General features: G+C 56.8%; 2 protein-coding genes across 3 annotated transcripts in view; both read right to left on the bottom strand.

The window, feature by feature from the left end:
* NOTCH3 (notch receptor 3) overlaps positions 1-4,789 on the bottom strand; it is a 31,953-nt gene extending 27,164 nt beyond the window's left edge. Inside the window, exons 1-2 of the mRNA XM_032465392.1 lie at positions 4,572-4,789; positions 1,878-1,956 (exon numbers count right to left, since the gene is read on the bottom strand). Of these exons, the coding sequence (XP_032321283.1) occupies positions 1,878-1,956; positions 4,572-4,692 (200 nt within the window). The 5' untranslated portion in view covers positions 4,693-4,789. The remainder of the gene's footprint in view (positions 1-1,877; positions 1,957-4,571) is intronic.
* A 9,408-nt stretch (positions 4,790-14,197) lies between these two features.
* On the bottom strand, positions 14,198-18,228 carry EPHX3 (epoxide hydrolase 3). 2 transcript variants are annotated; one of them, XM_032465423.1, is made up of 7 exons: positions 17,438-18,228; positions 17,175-17,260; positions 16,581-16,738; positions 16,352-16,480; positions 15,199-15,302; positions 14,984-15,120; positions 14,198-14,852 (listed from the first exon to the last, which is right to left on the bottom strand). In XM_032465423.1, exons 1-7 carry the CDS (start codon positions 17,678-17,680, stop codon positions 14,636-14,638), a joined length of 1,074 nt encoding a protein of 357 aa, XP_032321314.1. In that variant the 5' UTR covers positions 17,681-18,228; the 3' UTR covers positions 14,198-14,635. The 2 variants fall into 2 exon arrangements, with proteins under 2 accessions (XP_032321314.1, XP_006189440.1); XM_006189378.3 differs by having other exon boundaries at positions 14,198-14,874; positions 17,438-18,225.
* Between the last annotated feature and the right edge of the window lie 200 nt (positions 18,229-18,428).

The following is an 18,428-nucleotide window of genomic DNA, read 5'->3' as shown; positions in this document are numbered from 1 at the left end:
AGAACCCAACTTCCAAGCCCCCTCCCCAAAGGCCCGCAGGGCAAGGACAGCAGCCACGACTGCGCGCCGGGAGGGGGCGCGCTACGCTGGGCGCGGAAGACTGAGGGTCCCCCCCGCCAACCCAGTCAGGCAAGGCGTGGCTGCGCGGCCCCCTCCCGGCGCCGCGGGCGAGTTCCCACGCTCTGCGCCCCGCGCCCCTGCCGACCGGTCGGGCTGGTTCCAGCCTCCGCCCGCGCCCCGCCCAACTGCCTGGGCTTTGCGGGAGACCGACGGGGGCGGGGGCAGCGGGGAGCGCGCACTTGGTGGGGGGACTGGCCCGAGAGGCGAGGACTAGGAGACAGAGACAAGGGTTTGGGAGCCTACTTTAAAAGGGAGAGTTAGGGAATTCATGGAGGGGTGATAGATTGGGGCGCCCCTGAAAGGACACGAGTATTTGGGACCTTGAGGGAGACTAGGGTGTGGGGAGGGGGGTGTGGGGTATGGTTCCCACGGCCCAGCTCTGGGGACTGAGCCCGCTCCACTCCGGGCGATCCGGACTCCGGGCGGACGCGCGCGCCAGTGATTCACCTGTCGGGGGGCGGGGCAGCCGCGGGCGCTTTCACCTGTCGGCAGCATTCCAGGCGCGGAGCTCCACTGCGCAGGCGCCCGGCCCCGGTGGCTTGGCCTCCCAGGTGAGTGGCTCCAGGTAAGGCCACACTTTCCTCCCACTCCCACCACCGCAAACTCCCAACCCGAGAAATCTGCTCAGCCAGGCTAAGACCCCTACCCAGGTGATCCAAAGTGGGGCTCCGAAGTGTGTGTGTAACTTCAAAAGGGCTCTCAAATCACCCCAGACCTACCCAAGTTGGGTCTGGCACACTTGCTGAATCAGTGTATACATTAATGAATAGATGAATGGCTACTGGGTGACCTGCTATTATTAATGACAATATTATAAAAGGAACCAAGCATTTCCCCATAACCTTGAGAGGATCTCCCTTTTGGCATCTATTTCCAGTGTCCCTACCATTATTATTATTCCTAATAATAATAATCTCATTTATTGCGTACTCACTCTATGCCCAGCATTATGCTGCATTCCCCATATGAAAAGTCTCTTTTAATTTTTACAATCAACCCCATAAAGGGACTATTATTGCCCCATCTTCCAGATGCAAAAACTGAGGCTCAGAGAGCTCAAAGCACTTGCTCAAGGTATCCAAGAGCCCAGAATTCAAACTGAGCTCTGTTTGCTTCTGCTCAGCAATTTCTCAGGCCCTGCCCTGCTCCCCCAACCCTCTGCCTTTCCTTGTATTATCCAACAACTGCATTCTTGCCACAAGCCAAGGAGAAGTACCCTCATTCACAGATCAATGAGGTTCAGAATGGGAAAGTGACTACTAACTCAAGGTCATACAGCAAGAAAGAGGCAGAGCAGGGCTCCTGTGCCCCTGCCACTAAATCTTGGGATGTGGGAAGGTGCAGATGCTGTACCCACTTACCCACTACTGCCAAGCTACCGCCACTGGTCCCTTAAGATTTATTGATTAAATAATAACTACCTCCACCAGGGGATTTACACGTGACCTTAGGCAACCGAGAACTCTGTGAAGTTGGGGTTGTTGGGCCCATTTTCCAGACTAGGACACTGAGGCTTAAAGAGTTTAAGTCCCAGGCAGTCAGCAATGTGATGTGGGATTTGAACCAGGACAGACAGACTCCAGAGCCTCTGCTTCTAACTCTGCTCGATCCAATGAGGAAACAAGGGGTTGCCCAAGCCACACACATGTAGGAAGTGGTAGAAGCATCCATGATGAACACGGAGGTGGGGGATGGGGAGAGAAGACAGACCGCCTCCCCACACCGGGCCCACTGATGGCTCAGAGCCAGGCACTCACAGGCAGGCAGCCTCCCGGGAGGGCAACTGGGTGCAGCGACCTCCATTGGCACACGGACTTCCATCCAGGCAAGGGGGGGCTGGGTGGGGGTGAAGGAAGGTAGGGGGGTCAGGCAGGCGCCCAGGAACCCCAGCCCAGAGTGAGACTCCCTCCTTTCCTCCCTCAGGCAACAGCTGCGCCAGGCTGGGGGCGTCTCTTTGAGTGCGGGGAGCACCCCCATCCACAGTTCCCACGACACCCCCCACCCCCACCCCGGCCCCAGCTGTTGGGGTTGCAGCTGTCCCTGCCAGCTCGAGCCCTGGGAACCACAAGGCAGGGGTGGGCAGGAGGAGGGGCTGACTAGTGCCAGATGTGAGGCTCAGAAGCTGCCAGAATAGGGGTGGTGGTGCTAAGACAGGAAGTGAGGGTGCTGCCGAACGATGGAAGGGAGATCTGGGACTGTGTGCCCAGATCCTGGGGTTGTGAAGGGGGCAGGGGTGGGGAGTCTTGGGACCATGGATCTTTCTTCCCCTGATGCTGGGCATCTTCTCCAGCTGGGCAGGCCTGCATGCTAGCTCTGAAGAGAGAAGCCAAGGCATGTCCTCCATGTGCAGCCAGCACTGGGTGTTGCAGGGATAGGGTTTGTGTTGAAGGGAGGGGCAGCTGGCATAAGGTGTGTACTGCTCTGTCCAGCGTCCCCATCCCTGAGGGCTGTGTCCCTCTGGGGTGTGACCCAGTCTAACTGTCAGATGGTCAGGGGTGTGGCGGGGTGTGAGCCAGTGGAGACTTGTGTGTGCCAGCAGGTGTGGGGCCACTGCATGCCTGTGTGCCCGTTTGTGCCTGTGTGAAAGAGAGGGGTGGGGAAGATGAGGAACACAGAGAGATAGAAGAGAGAAAACCAGAAGCAGGCAGACCCAGAGAGAAGGAGGTAAGGACAGAGAGAGAGATAAAAAAGGGAGAGAGTGAGAGACAGAACAAGTTAAGCTGCACAAGAGAATGCAGCTACTTGGCTTGTGTCCCCTTCCTTGGGGGACAAGCGGACATGACACTACTACCCAAACAGGGACCAATGGGTGTTTGTAAACTCACACCGGGGGCCACATGACACAAGCCGTGGGACTTGCTAAGCTGTGGGTCCTGTGAGCCACATGTGCGTTTTCATGATCTGCATGGGTGTAGAGATGTGTATGACATATTTGTAGGCTGGAACTTATTGTGTGTCCATGTATGTGAACCACATATCTGGGAATACATCTGTGTGTCTGTGTGTGACCTGTGTTTGCATTGGTGTGTCCGTGTGTGGGTTGAAAGTGCCCATTGGCCTGCATGTATATGAGCTGGCTGCAGGCATGTCCTCGCATCTGTCTGTGCGGACCTGAATGTGTGCAGGCAGTGTGTGTGAGGCCGTGGACTGTGGTGCACGGTAAGTGTAAACATGTGTGATTGTGCATGCATGTGTGAGCATGTGTGAGCTGGGTGTGCACATCTGTGGGTGTATTCTGCGTGGACTCTCTGCCTGTGTGTGCTCGTGTGCACGTCGGCATCTCCGCACGTGTGATCCAGGATTGTGTGTGCCTGAGTGTGTGACAGGCCATGTGTGTGTGTGCACTGGCCTCGCGAAGGCGGCTGCTCCTGCCCAGTCCTGCCCCACCACCGGCCCCGGCGCCGGGCTGAGGAGGCTGGTTCCCTCCCGCAACCCCCACCCCTTCCAGCGCCGAGTCCCACAGCAGCGCCTAGGGACCCGAGGCCAGGGCCACTCGGCCCGCGTCCCTCCTCTGGCGGCCAGTCCTCCCTTGGGGGGTTGCGCCCCCGCAGCCCCCGCCGCCCCCGCCCGGCCCCGCCGCCGTCCCGCTTTGTCTGGCAAAGAAAGAGCTAGGCCGGCCGGGGGGAGGGGGTGTCTAGACGGCGCGGCCATTGTCCCGGGCGGGGGAGGGGAGAGCGGAGAGGGGGAGGGGCGGGGCCCCCCGGCGGGCTGGGGAGGGGCTCAGGCTGCGGGGAGGGGGCGCTAGAGCGGGAGAAGAGCACGTGGGCTCTCGCCCCCTGCCCTCCCCTCCCTTCCCAAGGCGGGGACCGGGTCCCGGGGCCACCAGGTCCCGGCGGCCAGGGGAGGGAGCGGGGCCGCGGGCGGGGTAAGGGGCGCGGGCGCCGTTGTGGCTCCAGCTCCAACTCCGGCTCCGGGTCTTGCCGCGCTCCGGCCTGGGAAGTTTTCTCCGAGTTTAGAGCTCCGAGAACTTCGCGCCCCCTCCCCGCCCCCCGCCCGGCCAGGCCTGCCCGGAGTGTTGAAGTGGGGGGGGGGGTTGTGTGCGAGGGGCCACCGGCCTGGGGGTACTTGGGTTCCAATCGTGACCTTCCCAGGACTCCAGACGGGCGTGGGTTGTGAGAGAGCCTCGGACTCTTGGTTACCCACCGCTAATCCCCGCACCTCGAGCTCTCAGTCCCGGACTCCTGAGTCCCTTCATTCCCAGCCCAGATCTCTCCTGGGCCCCAGTTCCTCGGGCCTCTGGGGTCCTGACTCTCCTCTACATTCCCAATTCTGAGTCCCTGGCCCCTGGGACTGGCACACAGTGCCCGAGCTCCTGCACTCCCTGACCCTGTTTTCTGGTCCTTGGTTCCCAGGACCCCCAGCCCTAGACTCGGGGGGGCCTTCTTTGCACTCCGTTCTTACCCTTCCCCCACCACCCACCCCATCCCGCCCGCCAGGTCCCAGCCCCTCACCTGCAGCCCCCAGCCCCGCTAGCAGCAGCAATAGGGGCAGCGTCCGCACGGACGGCAGGGGTGGCGGCGGCGACATCGGGCGACGGCGGCGGCGGCGGCGGCCCCGGGGCCCCGGCCCCATGGCGGCCGGCCGCGACCCTCCCTCCTCCCTTCTCCCTCCTCCCTCCTTCCCTGGGCTCCGGGCGCGTCCGGGGCCAGCCTCCGCGCCGCCAACTTCGCTGAAGTGAGACTGCAGGGCCACCCCGCCCCCAACCCTGGGCCGCTCGCCCCGCCCCAGGGCCGGCTCTGAGCTCCCCCGCCCCCGGCCCGGCCTCCCGGGGTCCCTGCCCACCCTCCACCCACGCAGCCTGGGACCCGCAGACCCTCTCGAAAACTCAGGCCCGCTATGCGCTGAGACGCGGGCCCAACCCGCAATGACCGACACACCCAGCGTCCTAAACACTCCCTACTCCCCAACACACATCCAGAGCCGGGACACAGAGCCAGGACACAAACACAGACACCCCCATACACACACCACGCAACTGAAGCCAGGCACGTCCTGCAAGGCTCATGAACAACACAGCCAAGATGCTGCAAATGCAGAGACATGCACAGAGCTTTGTGGGGACTTAAAACCTCTGACAAATCCTAAACTCAGGCTGCTCCAGGCCTTGAGCCTTGGGTGATACTTGAGGCCTCAGCCCTCAGACACCAGCTAGGTGTCTCACTGCATGCTTGCAAACACCTACACCTCTTCTTACTCTCAGCCCTTCCTGAAAGCAACCCCTTCCTGTGTGTACCCCCAAAGGTCCACCCCACCCCCCCCAGCCCCACCCTAGCCCCTACACAGCTTTGCCGCTCCAGCCAGTCGTGCTGGATTTGATCAAACTGCCTCTTCCAAAATCAGTCATGCTGCAAAGCCACCTTGCACTGGGCTCTGTCCCTGCGGTGAGAGTGGGACCCCCACAAAGGCCCCAAGCCCAGCCCTAGAGGAGCCCTCAGTCTGGGGAAGAAAAAGCCAAACACAGACACCCCCAGCCCTGTGGGCTTTGGGCTGGGCCAGAGGGAGGGACAGGGTCTGGGGAGGGCATACAGAGGGGCTGGTGAAGGCTCTGCCTGGGAGGGAGGGGCTTACTTATTCCTTCATTTATTCAGCAAGTAGGGAGAGAGCTCCAGCTCTATGTCTGGCTTTGTTCCAGGGACTGAAGGTACACCTTCCTTCCCCCAGGAGGGTTCAGGGGGGCTCCGCCCAGAAGGAGGAACTGGAAGAAAGACATCCCAGCAAAGGGACAGGTCTGCACCCAAAAGGAGGGGGCAGAGTCAAATAGGGAGGGAGAGTGGGCAGGTCAGGGGTCAATCTGGCTCTGAGAAGGAGGAGGAGGAGGAGGAGAAAGAGGCTGGACTGAGCCACAGGTCTTTGGCTTGGTGATGAGACTGTGGGGAGGAGGAATCAACTGGGGGTGAGGTGCCAAGACCAAGGAGCCTGAGGGTCACCCACAATGCGGTTGAACACGAGCTGAGCACGGGGCCACCAAGGTGGGAGATAGTCACATGGGGACCTCAGAGATCTCTGGTCAATTTTTAAACATTTTATTTTGAAATAATTTAAATGTAGAATAGTGCAATTCCCATATGCCCTTTATTCAAATTCACCAATTCTGCCGAATCTGTCTTATAATTATGTATGTATTTTTGAGAGCAAATTGCAGGCATGATGTTCCTTTGCCCCCAAATTCATCACTATGCGTTTCCTAAGATCAAGGGCATTCTCTTATCTAAGCATACCACAGATTTCACCCTCTGTCCATATTCAAAGTTCTCCCGTTGCCCCAGTAATACCCACTAAAGCATATTTCTTTGCTGGTCAGGATCTACCCCTCGACCACGTGCTGCATTTGCTTGTTATGTCTCTTGATGTCCTTTAATCTGCATCAGTTCCTCAGCCTTTCATTGTCGTTAGTGACACTGACATTTTTGGAGGGTTGAGGTCATTTGTTTTGTAGAACAGCCCTTAGCAGGCTGACCTGCTGGTTCCTCAGGACCAGGTTCAGGTTGTATGTCTCTGGCAGGAACAGCAGAAGTGATGCTGGTCCTCCCTGGTGCGTCGTATCAGGAGGAACCTGATGTCAGTTTCCAACTGATGTTAACTGATGTTTAACTGCTGTTAAACTGATCACTCAAGAGAAGTCGGCTCAGTAAAAGTGTGGTAAAGGTACCATTCTCTTCCCCATCTCCCCTTGTAATGAATAAATATCAGTATCTTGTGGGGAGATACTTTGAAACTGCATGACTATCTTGAGGCCTGTCAAACTTTCACCCATTTTGGGCATTTATTGGTGATTTTCTCTGATGACTTTTTTAAATTGAGATAAAATTCACATAACATAAAATGAGCTATTTACGATTGTGAAGTGTACAGAGTGGCATTTAGTGCAACCATCACCTCCATCTAGTTCCAAGATGTTCTTCTCAACCCTGAAGAAACCCCTGTGCCCATCAGTAGTCACTCCCCAGTCCCCCTCCCCCAGCCCCTAGCAGCCATTAATCTGCTTTCCATCTCTATAGATTTACCTGTGATGAACATTTTACACCAGTGGGATCATACAATGTGTGGCCTTTGGTGTCTGGCTTTTGTCATTAGGCATAGTGTTTTTGATGTTCATCCACGTTGGGGCATGAATCCATGCTTCATTCCTTTTTACAGCTGAGTAATGTCTCATTGAATGGCTGTACCACATTTTGCTGATCCATTCATCTATGAATATTTTGGATGATTTTTAAACACTGGAAGAGGAAGATGAAGGAGAAGTACCATTAGAGTGAAAGAAGAATGAAAAGCCAAGGGTGAAAGCTGAATAACTGACCAGGGCCCGGCATCAGAGATGACCCCCCAGCCCTACTGAGGCTGACGGGACCTGAGGCTGTTCTGCCACTCCCAATTTAGGAGTGCAGCTCCCATCTAGGAGGGGAGTAAATGGTGCCCACCTTACAGGTCAGCCCCCATGGAGGTGGGTATCTGCCCATCTTATGGTGAATTGCCAGAAGCTTTCCAGAGTGAGATTTGAACCCAAGTCTTGAGTGACTCCAGGCCATGTGGAGTGAGAGGGGTGGGGATAGGGTGGAGATTGGGCAGAGAACAGGAGGAAAGTTGCATAAGAAGGGGCACAACCTGACTCACTGTGAGTGTGCTGAGTCACCAGGCCCATGGGGCAGGCACAGTGTAAGTCCCCACCGCCGCCACCATGGCCATCACCCCAGGAGGAAGCCCAAAGCCCCCTCCCCTGCTTTCAGGGCCCTCATTCGCCTGGCTTGGACCCTCTCCAGTTCCTCCCGCCTCCCTCATCATCAGGTGGAGTCAGGCTCCATCCTCACCCAGCAAGCTTTGACCTCTCACAGCCTTTGCTCAGGTTCTTCTTTCTACCCAGGACACCCGGCTAGTTAGGAGGACCCTTTTGCTCCCTTCTCAGGCAGGAACTCATAGAAGATTTGTTCTCTTTAAAAAATGCATTTCCTGAGGGGAAGGGGAGTAAAACTCAGTGGCAGAGCCTGTGCTTAGCATGCGCAGGGGCCTGGATTCAATCCCCAGTACTTCCACTAAAAAAAAAAAAGTTAAAAAAACAAAAGCATTTCCTAGTAGAATGTATTTTTTTTTACTTTTGGGGTGTCTGTATCCGGCTCTTTCTTCCCTCTATACTGGGGGTTCCTCAGGGGTCAGCATTGCCCAGCATGAGTCAGGCACTGAGGGGGCAGCATAGGGGGGCTTGGTGACTCAGGAAGTGGCTGAATGAGTTGGGATGCTGAGCCCAGAGGAGCCACCACAGGGGGCCCAGACCACTCTCTTCAGTACCATTCCAGAGGTCTGGGGGTCCAGAAAAGGATCTGGAGGTCCAGGAGCAAAGGTAGGGGCTTTAGTAGTGGGGCTAGCTCCTCCCCTGACCCATCTGAGAAAGAACTTTCTGCTGGAATAGCTGCTCTAAGAGGTGCTGAACTCCCCATTACAAGGAGCAACCAAGAACCTGTACACGCATTTTGCTTGGCAGGAAGTCCAAAGCCTGCAACTCTGCTGATCCAATGACCTGCGGCAGACAGAAACGGAGAGAGAGCAGTAATGGTGAAAACGCAGGCTGAGTACAGCATGGGGGGGAGTGGGGACAAAAGGAAATTACGTATACAAAGCCCCTACTGTGTGCCAGTCCCTTTCTGAAGCCCCCACAACTCCAAGGGCACCCACTCAGCAAGGCAGAAGTTGAGGGTCCCCTCTCCAGGTTTCTGCTCTGCCTTCCAGCCCTGGTGGCAGGAATAGCCCAAGGTGTCTGGATCCTTGGAGGACAGGACAGTCAGAGCAATCATTCCCACGGCTTTGCAGCAGGCAGCAGCCCAGTTCCCAATGTGGTGGGGGTAGGGGTGGGCTTGAGCCGTCTCCCCTGCCCCTGCCTGCCTGCCGCCTTGGCCAGGGACTGCATTTCTCCTCAATGAGCTCAGTCCCCAGGGATGCAGGACCTGGGGCCAGGCCAAGACACAGCTGCTGGGCCCAGGCCCGCTGACCAGGAACCTGAGAACGTGCCCTTAGCTTGTCCTCTTGGGACCACAGTCCCGTTCTCTATACACGGAAGCTGGGGCCAGGCCCTCATGCCCCAGCAGTGGGCCATGGGATCCCAACAAGAACTGGCAGGAGGGAGGGCTGCCGGGTCTGGGGCCTGGGCAAGAGTGGGAAGGCTGGACCCCAGGGGCTGTGGGCTGCAGACCCAGCCAGCTGTCCTGGCTGCTACCTCTCTGGAGCCCTCTCACACTCAAATCCTCCATGGCTCCCCATTATCCAGAGTGACATCCTCCTCACATCGCCAGTTTTCCTTCCCTGTCTCCCAGCCTTCCCAGTCTTTGCATAGGCTGTGCCCACTGCCAGGAATGCCTTTCTCATACTCAGAAGACTCCTTTCACCTGGCGGCTCACTCTGACCCGCCAGCTCCCCTCACTTCATTCAGTCATTCAACAAACATATACTGAGTAAATACTTGGTGTAAGACCCTATTATAGGTAGAGGTGACAAAGACAGCCATTTCCTGCTCTGATAGGGGAGACAGATAAGAAACAAGAAGACAAACAAATAAAAACCAGCAAGTGAGACAGAGATGGAGAGATTTCAGTGTAGGGGGTCAAGACAGGCCTCACTGACAAGCGAACATTAGAACTAAGACCTGGAGGAAGAGAACAAGTTATCGAGGCAAACAGTCTGGAAGCACGTTCCAGGGAGAGGGAACAGAAAGTGCAAAGGCCCAGAGGAGGAAAAAGTGGGTGGATAAGAGGAACAGCAAAGAGGCCAGGGTGCTGGGTGCAGAGTGAGCAAGGGGTGGGAAGTGAAGGAAGATGACGGGGCCAAGTTCCAAGGGGCCAGAGGGTCTGGGATTATATCAAAAGCACAGTAGACACCGCTGGAGGGTTTCAGCACAGGGGAGCTGATCTGATCAAGGCTGGAAAAGATAACACCGGAAGGTCTGTCATTTCTTCTCCCAGGGAAACTTCCGAGGTTTTCCATGGTCTCCTCTGGCTCTCATGGTCCCTTCCATCTCAGCTCCTACCCTACCTTGTGATCCTACGTGTCTCCTACATCATTCTGAGCTCTGTGCGCCTCTGTCTTGCTCACTGCTGGATCCCCAATATCTAACATAGTGCCTGACATCCAGGGGGTAAAATACTTGTCAGTTGAATGAATGAATGTGCCCAACACAGCTCAGGGGAAGAGCAAGACCCAGAAGCTGGAACCTGAAGCTGCACAGAGCCAGCCTTTGAGATGTCCCTGTCTGAACACAGACATGTCTGGCTTCCATTAGATCAGGGCTTGATCAGAGGAAGGGATGGGGGCTGCTGGGGCTTCCTGGAGGAGGAGTGGGTGTGAGGACTGAATGTGGAAGAAAGGGGAGTGAAAGGAAGGGAACGCATGTCAAATCAAGTACCTACTGGCTCTACAGCTCTAGGCAGAAGAGGGGAGGCCATACCCCATCCTTTTGGCCGGGGTGGGGTGTTCCCTGCTGTAAGACCCTCCACTGGGCAGAACATCCAGTGGATGTCTTGGCCTCATAAGACCTGGGCCCAGACGACTCCAACCTTCCTTGCCCATGGCCTCACCCAGGAACCCATCTCCACCTGCTCACCTCTGAACTTTGACACTCTGATGTCCTTTAACTGCCTCCGTGCCTCCCTGGCTCCTGAAACTTGCCTTCCTTCTTCCCCACAGGTGTGATATTTGTCTCTCCCCACTCCCCTGGCCGCCTCCTGCTTCGGAGAAGGGGAGCACCTCCCTGGGCTTTTCATTACTTCCCCCCTTGGCCACAGGTCGAGGTCTCTTCCGTGATAAAGTGAAATCTGCAGCAAGTGCTCATCTCACACACACACCCCTTCCCCAAGCTCCTCTTCCCCACCTCTCACCCCCCTGCCACTGGCTCTGTTCTTCCCTGCTCCACTGTTCTCCGCCCCAAGAGGCTGACCTCTACAGGCTGTATCAGTGGACATCCTTGTACTCTGGCTTCCAGCTGGGTGTGGCCAATAGGAGGCACTGGTAGAAGGTGAAGTGGGGATGAGGGGAGCGAACAGGATATTAATCCTCCTGTATCTTTCCCTGTAGGGTCACCACTTTGACTCACTGTGTCTCTTGACCAAAGGCCCTGTTCACACAAACCTCTCTCTGGGCTCTGCTAACACCCTTCCTTCCCTTTTCCCAGTCAGGGGGACCCAGAGATGGTAATGGCTCTCCAGGAGTGCTTACCGATCCCTGATGTTTTCCCCAAACCCTGCCCACTGTATATGATCCCTGTAGCAGCCCTGCCTCAAATTGCCCCATTTGAATGTGCCAGTTGTTCCCTCCAGGCTCCCGACTGGAGTCCCTAGTCTTACCTCCCATCCCTGCTTAACTGCACTCAGAGTATGCAAGCCTGCTGTCCTCAGCCCCTACTCTCAGGTTTCCTCCCTCATGATCTACATGGCTCAGTCCTCTCACACCTGTCTGCCCCGCCCCCCAGGTCTCTCTCCTCTGCCTGTCCCTTAGATGTTGAGGGGGTCTCCAGGGCTCAGTCTCCAGTCTTGTTCTCCACTCTGTTCTCGGGAGACTTCACTCTCTCTCCCAGCTTCACTGACCTTCTGTCCCACCACACGCTGATGCTTGCTGGGACCATTCATCTTTAACCCGTTAGAGGCTTCTATGTTCCTGCCTCAGGAATCCAGCCACAACAGATTGAACATACTCTAAACCTGTTTCTGGCCTTCCCTGTGTATCTGCTCCTCCCCCAAGTGCCTGGACTTGGACCTCATCCTCTACTGCCTGGACTATGTCCATCCGCCTTCCAGGCCTCCCCAACCTCACACTTCCCCCCTAGTCCTGCCCCCTCACCAACCCCCAAGTAGTATTCCAGATACACAGATATGTCCCGGACCTTCCCCTGGGGCCCCCATCACATTGGGGATCAAGCTCCTGGCCTGGTGTTCGAAGCCCTTTGCAATTCCACTTCTTCCTCTTCCAAACTTTCCTCCCGGTCTCACAGAAATGCTAAATCACTCGTGAATGGGAAGCTTCCGTGGATTGGGGCACATTCTTGTCAGGTTGAGCTCTAAGTCCACCTCCTCCAAGCAGTCTGCCCTCTCCCTCCAATTTCCTTATTCCACTGGGGCCTGACCACATAGGGCTGGGAGTATCGACCCGGCTTCTTCTCTCCCGTCCCTCCTCTGGTGCGGGGCCCCGGCTTAGAACTGGTAACAGGGACAAGTAAATGAGTGCGTGTGTGAATGAATGAATGAATGAATGCATGCATGAATGAATGTAGAGGGAGTAAACGATGGAAGGTGGTCTGGAGGCGGGAGCTCAGAGCAGCAAGAGGGAGAGGCTGAGCCTGGGAGGGGCCTCAGCCGGAGCTGTCCGAGTCCAAACCCTCAGGGTGCAGGCTCCCTTGCGAAGTGATGCGCTCTCGGAGCCCCTCGGCCGGAAGAAAGACGCGCCCGGATTGGTTCAGGTTGGGAGGACGGGCTTCAGCCGAGCTACGAGTCGCTATTGGCTTAATTGCCAGGACTCCCCCCAATCAAATCGATCGCTTCCCTTCCTCCCCACCCCACCGCACTGCATTTCTCCCGCCTGCAGCCGCGGAGGCGGAACACAGCGCCTTCTCGTTACCTTGGCAACCGTCAGCGGACCCTGTCTCCCCGGTAACTCTCCGAGGCCTCCCGTCAGCCTTCGCCTGGGCCCCTCTGGTCACCCAGACAACCACGACCCGTTCCGGTCAACCATCAGCCCTTTCCCCGTCACCTTGGCAACGGTCACCAGACCCATCGCCCCCCCGGACACACCATCCTCATCCTGCAAGCAAGCTTCGCCCCAGACTGAGGTCTCGGGTTCCCTCCTCCTCTCGCCCATCTTCCCGGCCTTAGAGAGGGTACTGCTCCCACTCTGGCTGGGGGTGAGAATGGGTCGGGCCCGAGGGACTGTCTAGTTCTGATGCCGTACGCAGCACTGGGCCTGTATCCTAGCTCTCAGTCTTGGGTAGGGCTGTTCAGCCGCCACAGGGAACTTCTCAAAATGCAAACCATGTCCCTCCCCTGCTGAAAACCCTCCCCTGGCTCCCCTTGAGAATCAAATCCAAACTCTTCGAAGCCCCTGGCGGTCTGGCTGTGGCCTCTTCTTCCGTGCTACTCCTCGTTTGCTCTATCCTAGCAGCCACTTTTCTCCATGTTGATACTCCAGTAGCCCAATCTTAGTCCAGCCTCTGACCTTCCTATTTACTGCCTCCCACTCATGAAAATTCTGTCCCCCAGCCAGAGAAGCCTTTCCTGGGCCCTATCACACATCACATAGCTCTCTATGCCTATTCTCTGTTAACTCCAGAATAGGGGCTGTGTCCTGGTTCACACTCTATCCCCAGCTCCTGACACACATAATGAGTGAAAGGATTTTATGTCGGGAACAAGGGAGGGCAGAGGCGGGGGACCAGTAGGCAGGCTTTGGCCAGACAGGCCCATCTCAGAGATAAGAGAATGTATTTCTGAGGTCCGCTGGGTCCCCAGACTGACTCATCATGAGGCTGCGAGTCATGACAGTGTTCCCAAAGGCCAGGCAAAGGCTGGGAGATAGAAGTTAATGCTGTGACCAGTCTGGGCTAGGCTCATCCTCCACTTGTACGGCTGTCATTTAGAGGCTGGAGGGAGGAGTCCCCAGAAAGAATGAGCAGAAACTGTGGTTAATTTAGAGTAGAGGATTCCAGAAACTAGAGAAACAGGCCTCAGACCCCAGATGGCCATTCAGGGAGCCAGTCCCTTCCCGTGTGGAGTCCAGAATCTCACATATCCTAACAGGGCCAAGAGCTGTTTTCCCATGGATCTGAGACAGGGGTCCCAGGGAGCTTTCCCAGGCTGTGGCGAGAGAACTTGACCTTACAAGGCCTGGAGTCATAATCGAGAGGGAGATCGTGGGAGCTGCCCAGGGCCTGGCTGGAGAGGAGCCTGGACATCCACCTACCTGCCCATGAAGGTCCTCCCTTGGTGAGGTGCTCCGGCAGGGACGCCCCCTCTTCTTAGACTAGGAATACCCTCACCAGCACTGTCCTATAGAACCTTCTATGCTGATGTGGCAATCAAGCCCTTGAAATATGGCTAGTGTGACAGAGGGATTGATTTTCCCATTGTATTTCATTTTAATTCATTTGCATTTAAATTGAAGTAGCCAGATGTGGCTATAAGCATCGTACTGGACAGAGCAGCATTTAGCTGAAGACTCAGACTGGAGGTGGAAGCCAGGGACAGAAAGGTCAGAGTTTCTGGTTTGTGCAGCTCTGGGGACTGACTTTGGCTAGAAGAGTGGGGCCTCGTGGAGGGGAGAGGTAGGACACTCAGCATCTGGCTCCACAGAGAGGCGTACCTGGTTTCAGGCTCAAAGAACTTGTTCACCCGTGCATGCACCCATGCATATGTATGAGCATCTGGGGGTGGGGTGTCTGAGAGCACCCACAGAAGCACTTGTGTTCAATTTAGGAGTTCCACACCTGTGTGGCATCAGGGGTCCACCCTTGTATCTACATTCTGTAAACTCCCAGGTGCATGTAGGCCAGTTAGCAAGGGCCACTAGTCCAGCAGGTCTTGCAAGAAGGCCCACATGTACTGGTGCATTTCCTTTGGGTTGCTCTGTGGGATCCAGTGCCCCACACCTGGCAGGATGTGGGTCTCCAGCCGGCCGGGCACAAAACGGCTGCTGATGGCCTCCACCAGCCCCAGTTCAAAATATGGGTCCTTCTCCCCCCACAGCAGCAGTGTGGGCGTGGCCAGCTCCTGGGGCGCCAAGGGAAAGTTCCTGTGACCAAGACAGATAGACAGACAGGCAGAAGGATGGCTGGCTCCCCGCCCCACCCCACCCTAGGCCCCACAACCCTCCTGAGCTTCTGCCTGGGGTCTGGTCTCACCTGAAGATGTTTCGGTAGTAGTTGAGGGGCCCAGTGAGGCCACCGGGCTGTGAGAAGTCATAGAGGAAGGCCTCGAGCTCATTGGGCGTCAAGTGTGGGATGCCCCTCTTGCGGTGGGTGAGGGTGGTCTTCAGGATCTGGGGACACAGCAGGACTCTGGCTTCAGTCACAACCCACAACCCTCCACCCACCCCCGGGCCTGCACCCTACTGCACCTGGAAATCAGACATGGACAACAACTTCTCGGGCAGCCAAGGAAGCTGGAACAGGAACACATAGTTGGAACGGAAGAACTGGCCGATGTGGCGCAGAGAGTAGTCTAGGGGGAGGGGAAGGCAGGCATCAGGCCTGGGCCTGGGTGGCCCCACACCTCGGCGCTCTACACATACCCAGGCCAGGAACCCAGAGATGCCAACACTCACGAATGCCACTGCTGCCTGCCTGAGCCTGTGAGGACAGGCACCAGCTTCCTTCTCTGCCAAGTGGTCACTGTGCCCATAGAATGGGGGTGCTTCCCCTCACAGCTCCCGGGAGCCCCACAGCCACTGGAGTGCTTCCCCTGCCCAGGCTGTGATGCATTTCCCCCACTTCACTCAGCAAACATTTATTGAGCACCTATGGTGTACCAGTTCCTGTTCTAGACCCTGGAGACACAGCAGTGAATGGAACAGACAAAACTCCTTTGCCCTCAGGGAGCTGGAGACCAAGACACATAAGAAACAACATAAAGAAAGCTTATTGGGGGGGAGGGTAATAGCTCAGGAGTAGAGTGTATGATTAGCATGCATGAGGTCCTGGGTTCACTCCCCAGTGCTTCCATTAATAAATAAGTAAGTAAGTAAATAAGTGAAAATAAACTTAATTCCACCCCCCCCCAAAAGAAACAACAAGAAGAGAGAGGGCATACAGCTATGATTATAATGCTGGGAATTAAAAACAGGTGATGACATCTCAGGCTATCGTAGTTGCTTTTAGTTATCTCTGTCTTCCCTGCCAGAAGAAAGACATTTAACCTCTCTTGCCTCCACTTCCCGACTGGGCCATGGGGATAACACTTTCATGAGCCCAGGAGGCTTGTGTAGGTTACTGTGACAAGCAGGCTCCTTGTCAGAGCAACTGTAACCTGTAAGTGCTCAAAAAAATGTGGGTTACTCCTAGGTGTATTGTCATGGATGGTAGATTGGGTAGGAGAATCATGTGGGAAGAGACCCAGGTTCACCACTGTGCCTCCAGTCCATGGAGTGTTGACTGGTGGACAGAGAAGTGCCATCAGACACGCACGCACACGCACACACACACACAAACACACACACACACACACATCTCTTCCTAAAGGTACATCCTAGCATCCCAGACTCCCCAACACACCTTGGTACACTGACATGGGGGCAGCGCTGACCACCACCAACCGCTCCACCAGGGATGGGTAGTAGATGGAGAAATTCCAGGCTAGGAGTGCACCCCAGTCATGGGACACGAGGATGCATTTGGGGTAACCTGGTGGGGGGGGGTCAGAGGAATCAGTATAAGTGAGATGCTAGGTAGAGGTGAGGCAGGGATGAGGGAGGCCAGTGCTGGGATTGGGGAACATCCCCACCCAGGCCCAGAATGACATCCTGAATATCTGTCATCAGCAGGTCGATGGTGTAACAGTCCACATCCTTCGGTGCATCAGAGGAGCCGTATCCCCGCAGGTCCACAGCTACAACATGGAAGTGGCTCTGGAACTCCCAGAGCTGGTAGCGCCAGGAGAACCTGCCGGGCGGGCCAGGGAGGGAAGTTGAGTCAGGGTCCCCAGGCTGCACCTCTGCCCTATGCCTAGCAGAGACCCTGGGTGACCTCACCTTTCTGCCTTGGATTTCCCAGAAGGGAGGATGGGGAGCCCCAATCTGAGGCTAAGGCCATGTGTGCCCTGGATCCAGGGCAGCCGCAACATGGATACTTTTTGTCCCAACCTTTCAGACCCTCTGGTCCTCATCTGTCTTTGCGGAACCCCTGTTAGCGAGTGCCCTATATGGGCCCTATATACTTTGCGTCCCTAGTCTACCCAGCCTCATCCTCTTCTCCTGGGTGCTCTGGTGATCTGAGCTCCACCTCCCCCGAGCCTTCTGCGTCCAGACCCCTTGGCCTCTGACATATCAGTTCTCGGGTATGTAACAGTCCACATCCCTTGTGTAACATTCTGACATACCAGTTCTCCGGGAAGCCATGTAGAAACAGCATGAGGGGCCCATTGCCACGTCCAGCGGAGACATAGTGCAGGCGCAGACCCGAGCTCTGGGGGAGGGCACAGTCTGAGTCCTGGGAAACCCTTCTTCCCTAGGCCTGAACACCTTCCCTTTCCCCCTGCCCAGATTTGGATTCAACCATTTGCCACCCGGGGCTGGCTCCACACGGCCCCCCTCCCAGGCTCCTCGACCTTTGAAACCCCGATTGGCACCCCCGCGCGCTCACCTTGAGGGTCAAGAAGCAGTGCTCGCCCAGCGTGGGGTCGCTCAAGCAGGCGGGTGGGGTGCGCCGGGGACGCCCGCAGCAGCCGCGTCGGGGCCTGCATAGCACGTGCGTGAGCGCGATGCAGCCATAGACGGCTGCGGCCACCAGAGCCGCGGAGAACACGAGGCTCCACATGAAAGCACGAAGCAGTTTCAGAGTGAGGCGCGACGGCGCCAGCAGCGCTGTCACCACCAGCTCGGGCATGTCGACGCGTTCCGGGACGGCCGCGCTGCCGTCTGGGGTACGGGCGAGGGGCGCGGGCAGCTGCTGCGAGGCGGGATCCGGGCTGGGGAGCCCACTGCCTTTGATCTGGGGCCCTTCCGTGCCGGCAAGGCTTGCGGAACGCGTCGAGAGAAGAGGCGGGGGCTCAGACCGAAACTGCCACTGTGAACGACTCACCCATGTACTAGGTAAACACCTGGGCTTGACCGCGACTGGGAGCAAGGCTGGAGGTGCGGGGGTGGAGCCTGCGAGGACTAGGCTCCAGTGGCTGGGGAGGAGCCTAGAGGAGAGGGAATGCGAGGGGCTAGGACAATGCGCAGGACCTAGAAGGGGTTGGACGGGGATTAAGAAGTGGTGGGATCCGGTAGGACTCCCGTATTGGGGTGGGGGGTTCCAAAGTCTGGAGGGAGATCTGGTCCTGCGCAAACGGAGAGAGGGGCCGCCCTGAGTGAAATGGGCGGAACCTGGAGCACAGGGGCGGGGCAAACCAGCGTAGGTGCGGCCTACCAGCTGGAAAGGTGGATCCAACTTGGCCCAGGAGCATTTTTAAGGGATAGGGGCGTGGCTTGGGGGGGTGGGATGAGGGTGGAGCCTAGGAGAGGCGGGGCCAAACGTTGGGCGGAGAAGACCCGAGCCTGGGCGTGGATGGCTCGGGTGCAAGAGCTGGGCCAATGAAATGGGGGTCAGCTTGGATACGGGCCAATGAGACGGAGGGGCGGGGTCGGAACCT

This window comes from Camelus ferus, chromosome 22 (genome assembly GCF_009834535.1).
Source record: "Camelus ferus isolate YT-003-E chromosome 22, BCGSAC_Cfer_1.0, whole genome shotgun sequence".
Lineage (NCBI taxonomy): Eukaryota > Metazoa > Chordata > Mammalia > Artiodactyla > Camelidae > Camelus > Camelus ferus.
This window is presented reverse-complemented; position numbering and strand designations above follow the sequence as displayed.

Excerpts from the sequence above, each read along its gene's own strand:
- EPHX3 (XM_006189378.3), bottom strand. The coding sequence starts at position 17,680 with ATGCCCGAGCTGGTGGTGACAGCGCTGCTGGCGCCGTCGCGCCTCACT. Across the intron at positions 16,481-16,580 it reads GGATGTCATTCTGGGCCTGG|GTTACCCCAAATGCATCCTC; the intron begins GTGGGGATGTTC and ends CCCCCCCACCAG. Across the intron at positions 15,121-15,198 it reads TGTCCATGTCTGATTTCCAG|ATCCTGAAGACCACCCTCAC; the intron begins GTGCAGTAGGGT and ends CTGTGTCCCCAG.